The 16,294-nt window shown below is 34.5% G+C and overlaps 3 protein-coding genes across 4 annotated transcripts; all 3 read right to left on the bottom strand.

Annotated features, from left to right (window-relative positions):
• Positions 1-1,260: 1,260 nt before the first annotated feature.
• On the bottom strand, positions 1,261-4,067 carry LOC121990587 (probable receptor-like protein kinase At1g30570). The gene is made up of 8 exons (XM_042544697.1): positions 3,918-4,067; positions 3,194-3,231; positions 2,976-3,086; positions 2,776-2,898; positions 2,456-2,671; positions 2,259-2,374; positions 1,904-2,164; positions 1,261-1,541 (listed from the first exon to the last, which is right to left on the bottom strand). The coding sequence occupies exons 2-8, from the start codon at positions 3,225-3,227 to the stop codon at positions 1,302-1,304; spliced, it is 1,101 nt and encodes a 366-aa protein (XP_042400631.1). The 5' UTR covers positions 3,228-3,231; positions 3,918-4,067; the 3' UTR covers positions 1,261-1,301.
• Positions 4,068-5,432: 1,365 nt separating this feature from the next.
• On the bottom strand, positions 5,433-5,849 carry LOC121991461 (zinc finger A20 and AN1 domain-containing stress-associated protein 4-like). The gene has a single exon (XM_042545460.1). It carries the CDS (start codon positions 5,847-5,849, stop codon positions 5,433-5,435), a length of 417 nt encoding a protein of 138 aa, XP_042401394.1.
• A 1,756-nt stretch (positions 5,850-7,605) lies between these two features.
• On the bottom strand, positions 7,606-13,429 carry LOC121989244 (ribosomal RNA-processing protein 7 homolog). 2 transcript variants are annotated; one of them, XM_042543159.1, is made up of 11 exons: positions 13,048-13,429; positions 12,355-12,443; positions 11,271-11,504; positions 11,037-11,144; positions 9,811-9,915; positions 9,604-9,735; positions 9,181-9,330; positions 8,839-8,988; positions 8,494-8,591; positions 8,115-8,322; positions 7,606-7,919 (listed from the first exon to the last, which is right to left on the bottom strand). In XM_042543159.1, the coding sequence occupies exons 2-11, from the start codon at positions 12,365-12,367 to the stop codon at positions 7,834-7,836; spliced, it is 1,284 nt and encodes a 427-aa protein (XP_042399093.1). In that variant the 5' UTR covers positions 12,368-12,443; positions 13,048-13,429; the 3' UTR covers positions 7,606-7,833. The 2 variants fall into 2 exon arrangements, with proteins under 2 accessions (XP_042399093.1, XP_042399094.1); XM_042543160.1 differs by lacking the exon at positions 11,271-11,504 and having other exon boundaries at positions 13,048-13,428.
• Between the last annotated feature and the right edge of the window lie 2,865 nt (positions 13,430-16,294).

The raw sequence follows: 16,294 nt of genomic DNA, 5'->3' as shown, positions 1-16,294 counted from the left end.
GTAGGCAACTCCTCAGATTTGATGGATGAGATTGAAGTGGGCTTGGTGAAGGGTTACAACCTTTCAGAATGGATGATCTAGATCGATCCAGCCCAAGGAACACATCCACTCACCCAAAGGACACTCAACCTCTTCTTTCAGTATAAATAGAACCCTCCAGATGATGGAATATTCACTCAATCCTCTCTTCTCTTCCTCAAGCATTCATCTCATCTTGTGCATTCAAGAGTCCAAGAAGTCTACTAGAAGGTTCGCTGGTCTCGGAAGTCGGAGTGCTACGATTACGAGACGTTCGTCGTCGTTGTATCTTGGGAACGAATTGCAACAATCCGTTAAGCACCGTAGCGGAGCAATATCGTTTACGGAGATAGTGTCGAACACTAGCCTCGACGATCAGTTTGTATACTCCAGAAGCTACCCGGGAATAACAATATCTAAAGGGGTCAATTACTATTTGCATGTATAAAAATGATAGATATGGATTCTTCCGATGGATAAATGAAATAGAAGAAACATAAGACTTCAACAATTTCACCTTCCAAAAATTCAAGAATGACACTCAAAAATCACAATACTTAATAGAAGAAATAAAGAACTCTCTTGAAAATACAAAAAGAGCTTGACGAAAAGCGAATGGAATGCATTCATATAGACAAAAATTCATATCGGTAATTTTAGTATTTTTTTATCAAATGATATAATGATTAATTTATTTTTTTTTCAAATGAAATAATCATCAATTTAATGTATTTTTTTCTCTTTTAAAGTTATTATAAAAAATGATAAAAAAATAAAGATATAATTATCTTTTATAAAAAAATTTATATCCGATATCCGATTGTTAGTCAAAGAAAATTAAATATTATTTTTTAAATACAGAGACAAAATACTACTCGTCAATAAAAAATACGGGAATTAAAGATATTTAACCTTGTTACAGAAACAGAGATACTACGTTCTTTAGACATTTATAAAACTACATATGTGATTGGAAAACTACCTTGGTTAAGTCGCCCCAAGAGTTTCGTTTTTGACAAATGTGACATAAATTAAAACATTATATATTAAAAGAAAAGAACGATACATTTTTTCTATAATACGATGCATTGATCAACAATTATATATTATAACATCTGATCGATCGAAACATATATATATATATATATATATATATATATATAGATATAAGAGATATACAACATATAAAAACTATATATATGCACACGCTGCAAAAATATTTGCTTAACTTTGTACTTAAACCTTGATAAAGCAACGTAACAATACAAGGATGGTGCTCTCTGTTAATTAACAGTAAGACTATATGCATTAGTTACAGCAGACATCTCCATTGTTCTGTTCGAGATTTCCAATGCTTTTTCTAAACTCGCTACAACCTCCGCCATCTTCGGTCGTTGCTGTTTGTGTGCAAGGCAAGATAGAGCGAGCTTGAGAGCGAGCTCAAACGCTTCGGGTGAATACTCTCCTTCAAGTTTCGGGTCAGCGCAGTTCGAAAGGGCACCCCCTTCTGTAAGCATTCGACACTGAGTGGTGAACAAGTTTTTTTATCAGCATATTTTTCCTGGTAAAAATTTGCTGCTAAGAACTTTTAGTGAACCAACTGAGCCATTGCCCGTGTGGATGATAACCACTAAATCCTAGACAAGCCATTGTCAATAGAACTAACACAACCAGATTGGGTTGACTTAAACAAGTCAACAAGGGTTTGACTGTGGAAGATAAAATCGAATGCTTCAACTATTGACCGAAGAATTACGAGAGAAGTGAGTCATGAATCAAACATGTACATGTTAGTTTATGCTACCACGAGAGTGTCAAATTAAAAGCGAAGGTTTATCATGCTATTGAGCATATAAAGCAGCAAATTGAAGGAATTAGAACTGACCATTTTGCTCAATGGCATTGGCTTTTTCAAGTTCATGTTGATCGCTCGTTTCCCCGAGAGAAGTTGCAAGAGGACGATTCCAAAACTATACACATCTCCAGCTGCATTTACCCGGTGATTCTGACGGTATTCAGGATCAACGTAACCAAAGGTTCCTCTCACCTCTGAGCTCACAAAAGAAGCACCAAGGTCTACCACTTTCGACAAACCGAAATCAGAGAGTTTGGCTTCCAAATCAGCACCAAGAAGAATATTTGTTGGCTGCAAAACATTGGGGTGGCATGATCAACGAGTGCCAATATTAGAATTAGTTTATAATCTCAATCGGATCAGTCAGTTCAAAACTAAACCCAACCTTAACATCCCGATGAACAATGCAGCCTTCTGGATAGGTATGAAGAAACCAAAGGCCACAAGCGCTACCGATCGCAATCTCAAGTCTCTGTGTCCATGACAAAGTTTTATCTTTTCCTGCAACATTGGGTTCGTGTTCAGCAGCCCAGACGAATAGCCAAGGAGATATAATGAATTAGCTTTTCAAGGACTCGTTACCGAAGAGCCACTCGGATAGATTTCCATTTGTGCTCAATTCATAGACGAGAAAGCATTCATCCTCTTCTTTGCAGAAACCCAACAGAGCAACAAGATTTGGATGACGAATATGAGACATGCTGGCGACTTCCCTCATGAAAGTCTCTCCATATCCATCCTTGATGTGTTTGATTGCCACATGGCAGCCATTTGAGAGCAGACCTTTGTAGACCTTCCCTGGAATGCAAAGCCTTGTTCTAAAAAATTCATTTCCTCTAACTCAAAAATCTTTAACTTCATTTCGAAGAAAATGAAATGTATATATGGGCAGAAGTAATTACCAGCTACCCCCTCGCCGATGAAGTTTAATGCATTTAGATCATTTGTAGCAGCATAGATTTCCCTAATTGACATTTTTTGACATCCTGTTTCCTTGAATACGAGTACCTTGGAGGTTGCAGTTTCTATACAACAAGATTTTAGTGCATTTAGATCAATTTCACAACCACATTTTCATATGTGACAAAGACGACTTGTATACCTTCATCTGAAATAGATGGATTTGGTGGATGTTTTTTCTTGAATAAGCGCCATGATACAATTAATGTTAGGATCACAATGACGACAATCGACCCGACAGCAATCCATATACCTATGCTTACGCGAAAGATATATAATTGCATCAGACAAAATGGTAAAACAAAAAACTGAAAATTTATTTAACAGCATAATGTTTAGGGAGGTGATAAGATGCCTAACCTTTTGTCAACATGATCCTTGAGAATAAGATCATTTTCCTGCTTGTAAAGAAGGAAGAAAAGAATTTTAAATCTTTATATATAGAAGGATTCCTTTAAATACACTGTTTTTTTTTTCAAGGGTAAACTTGATTTCAGATGACAGGTCTGTTATATTGCCAATGTCAAATTCAGTGAATAAACCGAGGACTTGCATAATTGTATCAAGAGGTGAATCCCATTTTGAGAAATTTATAGGGTTTGTAAGGGGTGAATCCACTTGCCCAATAGATTAGATTGTTTGAGTGTCTTCTTTAATGATCCCAAGAAACAACTTGCAGAAAGAAAAATACACTTGAATTTTATGATTTGATTCCTACATATGAAGTAACAAAACTGACTCTTAGGCAATTATGTTGCCCTTAAAGGGCAAACTTCAATTACAAAAATTCACTGCCAAAGTACAAGATTTCTGAAGCAAGATATAAGAATCAATAATCTAGTTTTTATCAAACTATTGCAATCTCTTAGCTCAGTAAGCTTCACCCAGATAAACATAAAAAAGCGAGTGTGAGAGAGATAACACAAGAAGAAAAGGTTGGACATGTTTCTCGACCTAAACCTTGAGTAAAAGATACAAGTTCCAATGAAAAACGGGATATGACAAATCAAAAGTACAAACTTGAAATCTGCAAACAGAAGAGCAACTAGAAAAGAATTAAATCAGTAGTAAATAGTTGCAGTACCTAGCTCGTATGAGATGGAGCCATGGAGGAGAAGAGTGGCTCTCGGGTTCTTTCTCCCTCTACATCAACTCTGGTTCTCCTTTCGTAATGATGATTGGAGCAACCTCGGAAGCACCGGAAGAGGAGAGGAAGTTGAGCATTAAATTTTGTTTAAACTTGTGGAGAAAATCAAAATTTGATGAAAATGCCGGCCGCTGAACGATTCTATTTGTCGCGGTCGCTTTCATTTTCGGCTTGGCCGAGGTCGAAGCATTCAGCGAAAAGGCCACATGGCGTTCAACGCGCGGTGAAGGATTTTGAGAAAATAAATTCACATGTTTAAGAATGATTGTTTTAAAAAAAAACCTGTTTTTTTTTCCATCCAAAAGCGATCGATCAAATGAAAGAATAAACAGTTAAATATTTTTAGAAAATTAAATTTAAGTGTCTGTTTTTAAAATTTGCTTAAAATTTCATTCATTTATCAAATATTAGATTCAACTCAGACAATACTTTTTCTTATTTTCACTTGCTTCTCTCTTTCCATACATTTATCATCTTCCGAGAAAACAAAGTCTAGTTGGAGTTTCTCGACTTTTTTTTTATTTCACTTATCACTGTCTCTAGATTTAAAAGTCAATTTGATGTTTAACAGAAAAAGTATATAAATTTTTTCAATTTCTTGTTTTTTTTAAAATCTCTCCGGAAATTCTAGTTTCAAAACTTATTATTTTACCTCTCAACTATATAGAAAGGTAACATTGAGACGAAAATTTTTAATTAATCATTAAAATAAATCAAAAAATATTCATGACAAATAACTTAAAACCTTAACATCCCTTAACTACAAGTCCATTTGAAAGAAAAAAATCATAAATACTTAAAAGATAATTAAATGTTCTTATCAGTACATCATAATCATGAGACAATAGACATTAATAATGATGATGATGCTGTGGCGCCCATCAAAATTCAAAACGTTGGAACTTAATTGGAAGGGATTCTTGCATTTCAAAGACAAATTTTTTCAAATAAAATAAAATATAAAAAATGATGATAATTCAGTTAGTTTCATTGATTATCTCTGGATGATCAGTCTGATCCCACAAAAGTTTTCCATCGGCCACCAGGATAAATCGGGAAGCGCACGCGGCGGACAATCTAGAAGTCCAACATCCTTTGATTACGCCCTCTATTTGGAGGAAAATTTGTTACAAATACGTCGTAGTTGGGGTTCAAACTATGAATATCTAGGAGACAATCTAAATATCCTATTATCATGACCCCGGGGACAAATAAAATAAAATACAAGCCAGAGCTGAGAGTGACAGATTGATGTATAATAATAATGACGAGTTTGAAAACATTAAAGTGATCTTGATTTTTAAACCCTAAATTCTAAAAAGGAAAACAAAAAACCTTCACAGCGCCTAAGGGAAGGGAATCAAATATCAATCCGTCGTTAAGGGAACCTTTGACGCCGGCGACGTCGACGGCCAACAGTATCTCGGGGAGCATGTCGTAGGCGAAGGCCGCCTAAATCGTGGACAGCTTCTGGGGGTCGGGCAAGGGGTTTTCACATTTGATCCGCTTCCTTCCGGTCAGATTGTAGTCGATGGTGCAGGTGTGGAATTCCGGGTGGCGGTGCTGACCGCAGTAGGTTTCCCCGCACCGGCACCGGAACCCCAGAAGGCCAACCTTCTTCCGGCATATATGACACTGCTTCGGCTTCCGCCGCCACGCTACCACGGTCGCCGCCGCGGATTCAGAAAAATCATCAACGACCGCCATAGAGGGGGAGGCGGAGGAGGAGGATAAAGCCGAGCCGGCGTGCTCCGCCTTGAAGCGGCAGCAATAGCACTTGAAGCAGAGGCCTTCTGTGGCAGAACTGCCGTGCAAGCCGCAGATAGTGCACATTCGAAACCCTAAATCGATTTCCGGAACCTCTTCCATAGATCAATCTTAGTATATCTGCGGCAAATCAATCAGAAATTTAAGCAACAGAAAAGAAATCACCACCAAACAAATAACTATGCATCATCCCAAAGCTCGCATCGAAGAAAAAACTTACTAATCAGTACCGAATCAACCAGAAATTTGAGCAATGGAAAAGAAATCACCGTCGTTTTTCTTCTGGTTCAACTTTGAATTTCTCGACTTGAGGTGGGTTTAAATAGACGGACGGTCTGTCGGTTGAGTTCTACGGAGAGAATTACGCTTGGCGAGGGCAGTTATGTAAATCTAGGGATAAATATAAGAACAAATTTTCTATTTTTTAGAAACAGAAAATTGAAAGTTTAAAATAAAAAAAAATAGCGGGAGTATTGATGTAGATTTTGCAATTATGGTTCCAATGTACCATTTTTTAAATTTAAATTTAATTATTATATCAGGTGCTTGTATACGTATTCAATTTATTTTAAACTAAAATTATGTGGTAAAGGTTATTTGTTTAGTATCCTTAGGATTATAATTGAACAAAACATTCGTGAATAAGTTTGATATTTGACTTGGTACAAGTTTATTTATGTTCGTTCAATATATATAAGATTAATTAAACAAATAAGTTTGAACAGCTCGTTAAGCTAAATAAACAAGTTTGAACATATATGTGTTCAGCTTGTAATTAACATTCGTGAATAACGTTCGTGAACAATGTTCATGAACCATATTCATTAATAAAACTCTTTTCAATATGCTAAATAAATAATAAAATAAATAAATTAATTAAAATTATCAAATTCAATAATCAATCAAACAATTAAAAGTTTCAAACAATCAAATAAGCTTGAATTGAGAGCTTGATAATATCTAAACGAATCAAGCTTGAACCGAGCTTAATTCAAACTTGATAACATCTAAACGAATCAAGCTCGAACCAAGCTGAAGCCAAGCTTGAATTGAGTGCATGTCTCCGCCATGCACTTTCCACCTGTGTACCTGCATTTACCTCCCTCCATATCCGTAGGACCGGCTCTAGAGGGCCGCTGATGCTGCGGTTCCACAATTTTTTGAATTGAGAGGTTGATAATATCTAAATGAACCAAGTTTCAAACAAGTTCAAGCTCATAAAAAATAAACCAAGTCAAGCTTGAACACTCATTTCAAAAGCTTAATTCATTTTAAGTTCGGCTCGGTTACCTTATCAAACAAGCTTGAATACCCCAAAACTTGACTCGACTTGTTTACAACCCTTAGTACAATGTCAATTTGTTTTTAGGTCAACACAGACCATGTAAATTATGAATGACTATTAATCATTAATACAAATAGCTAAGACATGGAAAAAGATATACTCAAACACATTAAATTTTGACCCTAATATCTTATGTAATAACACTCCATATCTTAGCTACCGCACCGTCAGGCACGCCCCGGGGGGACTGTTTTTAAGCTAAAATTAAGTACTAGCATTTCGTGTTCTGATGCCAACAAGTCAAATTATACACCCAATTTCTCATGCCTAGCGGTATCATACATTCAGGACCACCGTGGGTCAACACGGCCCGACATATCAAGGGCTGTGCTAGACATTAGACGAGAACAGTCAGATCATGTCAAGGCCCCGCCCAACTTGTGCCTTGGGCTCATGAAAAAAAAAAGTGAATCTCTAATGAGTTGAATATTTTGATAAATTTATATCCAAAATTATTATAAAAATGTATCATAAACTACAATATATTCAAACACAATAAAAACATTTTCCCAATGACAATAAAATCTAATTAATTTTTATAAATATATGAAAAAAAATATTAACTGATATTTTTAGTAGTCACATATTGCTTACACATTAGATAAAGATAAACCATAATTAGTCTACCCAAAAACAAATACATTATCCAAAGCCGATGCCACATTAATTAGGCTGCATTGGAGTTCCATTCAAGAAAAAATTCCTACTCCGTTTTTTTTTCAACAGAAATTGTAACCGGTTTCAATAAGGCTTAAACTTCCTTGCATCTCTCAGTTGTTTGATACGTTTCTTATCTTGCTCGAATTTGCTCTGCAACATCATGATCTCTGCAAAAGAAATGGCAAGATGAGATAAAGAGCAGGAAGGATGAGCTGAAAAATCCATTCATCTGAAGGTTCTTAACCAGATATAAGATGTCAGATTAGATGATGGTGCAGTCCTAATTTCCAAAGATGCAAAATCTTACTTTTCAAACTCACCATTAGTTTTAAGCTAAACAAAACAAGGAGAAGCAAACTTACCACTTCTCCGCGCTTCCCGTTTTTGGAATCTGTAAAAATCTTCCGCAACTTTGGTTTTCTTTTTAGCCATATTATCCAGCACTGCAGCTTGAGCAACCGAACCCACAGCTATTCCACTTTCTGGATCAGTTGTTTTCTTCCTGCCTTTGTGGTGGACCACGACTGTCCATCCTCCTTCTGCAGCCTGTGCTTCTCTTTCTTTCTTTTCCTGCAAATCACATAACACAAATGTCAAATGTCTTGCCAAAGCTCCAAGTAGATATATAATGATGTATAAAAAGAACAACAAAGTACAAGCAAGTGAAAAGCTTTCGGGCAAACCCAACACCTGAATATCTAGTTTACATATAGCAATAGAGTGAGTAGCCAAGTAAAATACCTTCTCTAGTTGTGCTTCATGAGCAATTATGAACTCATCAATTCTTTCTTGCAGTATTTTCAAGCCCGGTCTGTTCTGCTTGTAGTCATTAATCCACTCTGAAAAAGTAGGAGTCAAATCAGCCATATTCTGAGATATGGATACAAGACTACTTACTGCAAAGGTAAAATACAGTTTTCTGCCTATGAGAATGCAAAATAATAGAACAAATAAACCACACAACCGACTCTCTAGCTCCAGGCAATTATTGTGAATCAGAATAGTGAACACAAATAATGGGAAAAAAACATCTGAGATAGATATATATCCTTATAGGGCCATAGTCAAAGAGGGAGAGCAATATACTTCTCATTCCGCAAGAAGAATCTTCATCGACCAAGGATATCTCATCAACCTTTATCGCATCCACTGTATTGAGAATTCCAAGTTCACTGTTGTTCTTTGATATATGAAGATCAATCACCTTTTTACTCTTTTCATTCTTCTTTACTTTCTCTGTCAAATAAAAAAAAAATGAATTTATTATCTCATAAAATATACATCTACGCAATTAAAACTCTAAAATTCTATGCTTTTCACTCCACAAATATGTTCAGTTGTAGGAACAAATACTGGACGAAATATCTGTAACATGTATACATATATATATCATTATATGACCAAGCTAAAACAAGGAAAGCAATATACCTTTTATTCCACTAGAACAATCTTCATCCACCATGGATCTCTCGTCAACTTTTTCAGCATCTACCGTACTGAGAATTCCCAGTTTACTATTGTTCTTTGATACATGAAGAGCATTCTCCTTTTTCCTCTTTTCATCCTTCTTAACCTTCTCTGTCAAATAAACAAAATAAATATGAACACATTATCTCAGAAACTATTTATCAGTAAGTAATTTCAAAAAGCTCTCAAATTTTATGCTTTTCCCTACGGAAGCATATTCACTTATAAAAGTAAATACTGGAAAACATATCTATAACGCATATGCATGCATATAATCATTTTCTGACCAAATTAAATAAAGTAATATACTTCTCATTCCTCTTCATTCATATACACACATATATATCACTATATGACCAAAATAAAAGAAAGAAAACAAGGTACTTTTCATTCCACTAGAACAATCTTCATCCACCAAGGATCTCTGGTGAACCTTTTCGGCTTCCAGTTTACTATTGCTCTTTGATACAAGAAAATCAACATCCTTTTTGCTCCTTTTGGACTTCTTTACCTTTTCTGTCAAACAAAATAAATACAAGCACATTTAGACACTGTATTCCAGTAGGTTCTTTTAGAGCTAGGGAATCTCACTAGTTTTGACTCTTTTAACAAAATACACTTCCTCGTCACCGGCAGAGCGAACAGCCCTGTTTCCTCCTTCAAACTCTGGAGAGTCATTTCCTGATGCCTGAGCGACTAAAAGAAAAAAATAGAATCTGCATGAGTACGACAATAGCAAAGCAAATACTGGTGGAACACGGGAATATATTATCCAAAAACACATTTCTAAGAGGTCAAACATAGACCATTTAGCAACATTTTTACTGAAGGAATACATTTAGCTATTTTCCCAACATTTTGACAAAAATTTATAGCTATGCTCAACTGATATGTCAAAAAATAATCAAAATGTAGAGGTAAAATAGACCCTTTAGCAAATGATATGAAATGTCTAAGTGTTCAAGTTGCTCACCAGATTTTCCCTTATTTAGATGCATTTTCACAAAATATTTTGTATTTCACCCTTTTCATCTTCCTTTTCAGAAATTTATCTTTCTTCTACAAATAGCGTGGATTTATTTCACTTATGTTCTATATACTCCAATCGACAAACAAAAAGGTACATATCTATACTTTCAATTCAATAAGATTCACCAGTAACACTCGAGTCTTGACCATACTATCACAATTCACAACTCCAAAGCTTAGCTATAAATTGACAAGAACTTTTTACAAATTTGAAATTGATTGAATTCATGATTAGAGTTTAGAAAGTCCATGTGTTGATGTCTACATCTAATGTATAGCAATAAATGGCAAAAAGCATATGGTTGCCTTGTCAACATGATTTTGCTTCATCTTTTAAGAAAGGACACATTAATACATGAATAATGGTGGAGGACGAGTTGGGGGAGGGGAAGGGGAAGGGGAAGGGGGAGGGGGAGGGGGAGGGGGAGTGGGTAGGGAAAAAAACTATAGAAATTGCTTTTCTTTTGCAGCTAGTAGTCATGAATCTTAACAGCACATGTCAAAGAATAATTTAGTCTAAGGCTCTAATAAATTTGTCATTAATCTTAAAACATTATGTATGAAAGAGATCTCAATGGTTATCAATTGATTCATTGTTTAATAGACAAAATGTTATCAATTGTGTAACAGTTAGCAGATAATCATGTGATAGCATTATACAGAAAAACTGGAGCCAGACTAAGCATCAGATGTGTTACTAAAAATAAACTAATTTCATATAAGATCATCAATAATTAAGTCGGAAATAGCCCCAAGACCATGAAAAATTGGATCATACAAACTTATACCTTTTAAAATATCAACTTCAGGAGAAGCACCTTCGACATTTGGAATAACAGATTCTTTCTTTAGCTTAAGTTTCCTTCTTCTCAGCTTAAGCAAAGGCTTTTCAACATCTTTTGCAAGTAGCAAGCAATGAATTTGTTAGTTCCAATTTCCAAACTGATGCAATTCAATATATAAAAAAACATGTCGTTTTAAAGTAGGTGCGTAACAGTACATATGGATATACAAACATTTACCTTCCACAATGCTCAAACTACTTCCAACCTCAGTAGAAGCTCCAACATTTGGATTAGTGAAACTTAGTTGACTTGGTTCTTCTTTTAACTTAAGCTTTTTCCTTTTAAGCTTAAGCAAAGTTCCCTCAACACCTTTGGCTTCTTTTCGATCTTTTAACTTAAGATTCTTCTTTTTTGGCTTAAGCAGAAGATTTTTGGTCCCTTCTCTTTCTTTTCCAGATTTCTTATCTAACACTAGAAGGGATATTATGTATAAGTAAATTCAGTTTTTTTTTAAAAAAAAATTATTCTCATGTGGAATATAGGCTTATGATTCCAAATATGACAACATGAGATTGCTTTAGCTAAGAACAACAATAATTTTCTTTAAAACAATTCTCATGTGAAATAGGCTTCTGGTTCCAAATGTAACTACTAGAGATTAGTTCTAACTAAGAAAAAATAATCTTTGAACAATTGGTTTCTCCTTAAAAGGTACAAATTAGTACTATACAACTTAACAATGTTGAATTATTTTAGGCTAATGCCTGGTAGCAGAAAAAATCATGATTCAGGACCTTTAAAATCAAATGAAAAATCTAAAAGAAGTTATATGAATAAAGTTATGGTAGAATCTATCGATATGAAAAAAATATGAATATACAGTGTTTGTATATTTACAAATAAATTTTACATACTACCAACTGTTAACTAACTTGAGAAAATTGATTTATTTTAATTAGTTTGTTTCAAAAGTTTTGTCCTTTTTGCAGCATATTCCTTTATCTTTAGGAAATTTACCACTGGTGCTTTATATTTTTCTTCTATTCTGTTCTCCAAACATATTGGATGGACCAATATCAAGTAAAAGACCTCCCAAAACTAATAAATTATGTAACTAGTCTTACACAAGGATGACAACAGTGAATAATATTAATATTGTGATGTCCAAATAGAACAAATAACAAAAAGGCAGCATAACTCCCATGATATTAGTCAAATAAAAATTAGAATAAAGAGAATACAACTATGTGAATTAACAGACATGGACCTACTACGGGCATCAAAAGTAGCTAGTTTGCATACATATAGCTCAGCTTCTCACCTTTCTTTGCCATCTTGTTTGGGTATTTATTATTTATCTTCCTTCCCCAATGTTTTTACAGAAGATCAGGACTATGCAACACTTCTAACCTGATCATGTAAAGAAAACAACTTTAGGATGATGGCATTTATTGTTTGAGCTGACATTAAGTCTACAGGGAAGTATCATCAGTGATGTAGACACAAAAAATCAACATCAATAAATTGGACATTATATTGATAAAATATAAATAAGACAAACGCGGTGCAATATTATTCACAGATATTATTATCAAAAGATAATTTAAATTACTTTTCCTTGAGATATAAAAATGTTATGTTTTTATAATTCTTTAAGACTTATTTTCATACTATTATAATTGTTCCCTTTTATGATGGTGCAGCTCCTTTCACGTGCTCACTGCCCTAACAAAAGATTGATTTACAAGAAAAAAAGAAGAATAAAAAGATTTCCTTTCCCAATTGACAATGAATAAGCATCAAAATCCGTAATAGTTGTATACGATCATACTATTATAATTTTTTTTCTTTTGCATTCTGGATCAGCACTTGAAATGTCTATTAAGCATGTTTCCATTTACTCAAACCATCAATTGCAGGCCAAATAAATACAAGCGGATCCCGATTAACCATCACCAACAACAATTCAAGCGGGCATAGGAAGACCAAGGGAGAACAGAAGAAGAAAACCTACTTGTCGTCGATGTTGAGGACATGAGGTAAATGCCCAGAATAGATGTCAGAGGCGCAGCAACGCAGCAGTCGGAGGGGAGAGGTGACGAGAAGACCAGAGTCAGCGTCCAGCGGACGGAAGTCGAGGAGCCGTAAGGGAGTGGCAAAGGAAATCGAGGTCGAGCGAGAGAGTAGATCGACAAGTAGTAGGCGGATAACCGGAGATGGCCGGAGGTTAAGAGGACGGAAGTTGAGGGAGGAGCCGAGATGGAGTGGTGGAAGAAATCAAGATCGAGTGAGAGAGTAGATCGACAAGTAAAAGGCGGAGAACCGGAGATGGCCGGAGGTTAAGCGGCGGAGGAAGGAGGGAGAGGAAATCGAGAGAGAAGCGGGGTAATGGGTGAGCGTTTTAGGGTGAGATAAAATATAAGGATAGCAACTAAATACGGATCGGGTATAGAAATCGATCGGGTATAAAAGTTGAATCCGATTAACTATTCATTATCTGAAAAACAACTGGCCGACGGAGTTCAAAGATTGAATATAGCAGCATCCACAGCCTCAAGAGCTGTTTCAATATCACGCCACATTAAAAATAAAAATTTCTTCATTTCTCTCAACAAGTTCTATGGGGTCTCATATTTTTATCATATATATAATTAAATTTTTAAAAAATATAAATATATAAATGGTTAAATCTAGAATATTAATAATTAAAAAATACATAAATATTACTATTCATCAAATAAGAAAACATAAATTATAATAATATATAAAAAATAAACTTAAACACATTTACTGATCAGGTCTTTGTTTAATTTTTTTCAACCATTTTTTCATATATCCTAAGTTATACGGATGACATCTCATTAGTATCCTTCATAAAATTTCATAATCCTTATTAAATATCTCAATTTTTCGCAAAGTTATTTTTTTTTCAATTTATATTCTTTAATATCTTGTCATTCTTTATTAAGGATTTGTTCCATTGTGTCGCACTCTTTGACTTTGGATTTGCCTTTTTCTCTTCGTTGCTTTTTGCCCTATCAGACGAATGCGGACTTTAGAGTTATCAACATCAACACTTGTTTCTAGATTTGAATTTGATGCTGAAGTGTTCCCTCCTGATTCCAATGTTCTTGCTTTTTTGTTAGAGGAATGAGCAACTGATTATGGAGCATATTTCTTATATTCTTTGAGAACCCTCTATATATACATATACTTGAAATCCATATTTTTATTGTTAGCTTTCCATATATTCAATGCATTCTTTAACACATTCTCATCACTCCATCCGCTTTGACGATGAATATACAAATTATTATAGATTGCAGAAAATTTATTTATCATCGGCACAAACTTATAGTAATATGATTTTAGCACCTGATAATTTCTCTTCATAGTTCCAATGGATCGATGCTTATTGTAGTAATCAACTATAAGTTTCTAAAAAGATTGATCCTTCTAGCCATTACCAATGACTGTGTTAGTGTTGATAGTGTTGGAACCGGTATCTCCCGGAGTGCGCAAACTGATATGGATCGTCGAGGCTAGTGCTCGACACTATCTCTGTAAACGATATTGCTCCGCTACGGTGCTAACGGATAACAGCAATTCGTTCCCAAGATACAACGACGAACGTCTCGGAATCGTAGCACTGTGCAAAGTGCGCATACAAAGTGCCCATTACGCACGTGGCAGGTGGCGAGCTCAGCAGGTGCGCCCCTGAGAAGAGAGCACCTGATTTTTTTTATGAGTTAACCACATTAACACAGCATCATTAATAAGCAAAGAATGCACATCGAAAATTTCCGATGTGGGACTATTCTCCCATGCATTTCCTTATATATCATTAATGAGTAATTAATGTTTATTTGGGCCGACTTTAAACAATTAATTTCTCATTCACCTTTAATCGGTTTTGAGCAAATTAATAATCTAAATCTATCTACGCGAAACGTAGATTTCAATTTTGAAGTCAATTATGACTTCTATCTATTGATGGCATTCCGATTTTTCCATAAAACCGATATTAAGGCTCCAATATCCAACAGATAGTTGCCCATGACTTTACAAGGACAATGTCTTTATCAAGAGATCAAAATCTTCGTTTTGAATCATCTTTCTCCGGTTCAATTTCACGTTCTTCTTGTGATGAGTGTGGTGACCATTGAGATGTTGGAACAGACAATGACATTAGAGGTTCTTTGTCGCTGATAGATGGATCGATAGTAGTCTTTACTTCATTCAAAAACATGACTAGTGGTTGAGAAGGTGAAAATATGAAAGGTATAGAACACACCCCAAATTGGTTGCTCATTACTGACCAATTTGGATATGAATACATACTAAGTGGAGCTGAGGTGACGTTACTCTGAAGGGGAAGTGACGTTACTCTGAAGGGGAAGTGAAAATTTTTGAAAACTTTAGAAGTTTGAAAGACCTTGTGGAACATATGAAATATTTTAAAAATTTAGACGGTATTATGTGTGAGAGAAAAATTAAGGATATTGGACATCATGGTTTGGAGGAATATAGATATTTTGAGAAAATGTATTTTCTTTCCCATTTGAAGAATTCAAAAGATTTGTAAAAGAAGTATTGAAATTTTCGTCCATATTAAATATAAATAAAAAATAAAAGGATGAAAAAAATAGAGAATGAAGAGATGAATTAAAAAATATGAGTTCGTGATATATTTATAGTTTTTTTTAATTAAAAGAAAATTAAACATTGAACAAGGATTATCAAAGTAGTCATTATTTAACGTCTATCTTTAATTACTTTCTTCTCAACTTACCTATTATGTGTATATTATTTTTTAAATAACAAATATAAAAAATAATTAAAAAACAACGACGGAGCGGCTCTGTCGCTTGAGAGAGGGAGGTTTCTCACTTTAAACCCACCAGAAGCTCCCATTGATCATGCTCTAATTCGACAATTTAATATGGATCCAACTTAATATAAAATACAACTATTATAGATAAATTAACAAAGTTTAAATTTTCAGTATTTTTTAAAATATATATTTATCTCCTTAAATGTATTTATTTATTATCTCCTGTATTAGTTTTAATAAATCATCTTAGAAATAATCAATGATGCTAAGAATTATTATTATTTTTTAATAAGACATTAAAAATAATTTGTGAGCAATATTGGACAGAATCCGATGATGTAATAATGATCGCCTTTGCACGGGGAGATCATACTTTTGTAGACCCTAATCCGTGAGGCAATTTAATATAATAAATAATTATTATAGA

This window comes from Zingiber officinale, chromosome 6B (assembly GCF_018446385.1).
Source record: "Zingiber officinale cultivar Zhangliang chromosome 6B, Zo_v1.1, whole genome shotgun sequence".
Classification (NCBI taxonomy): domain Eukaryota; kingdom Viridiplantae; phylum Streptophyta; class Magnoliopsida; order Zingiberales; family Zingiberaceae; genus Zingiber; species Zingiber officinale.
This window is presented reverse-complemented; position numbering and strand designations above follow the sequence as displayed.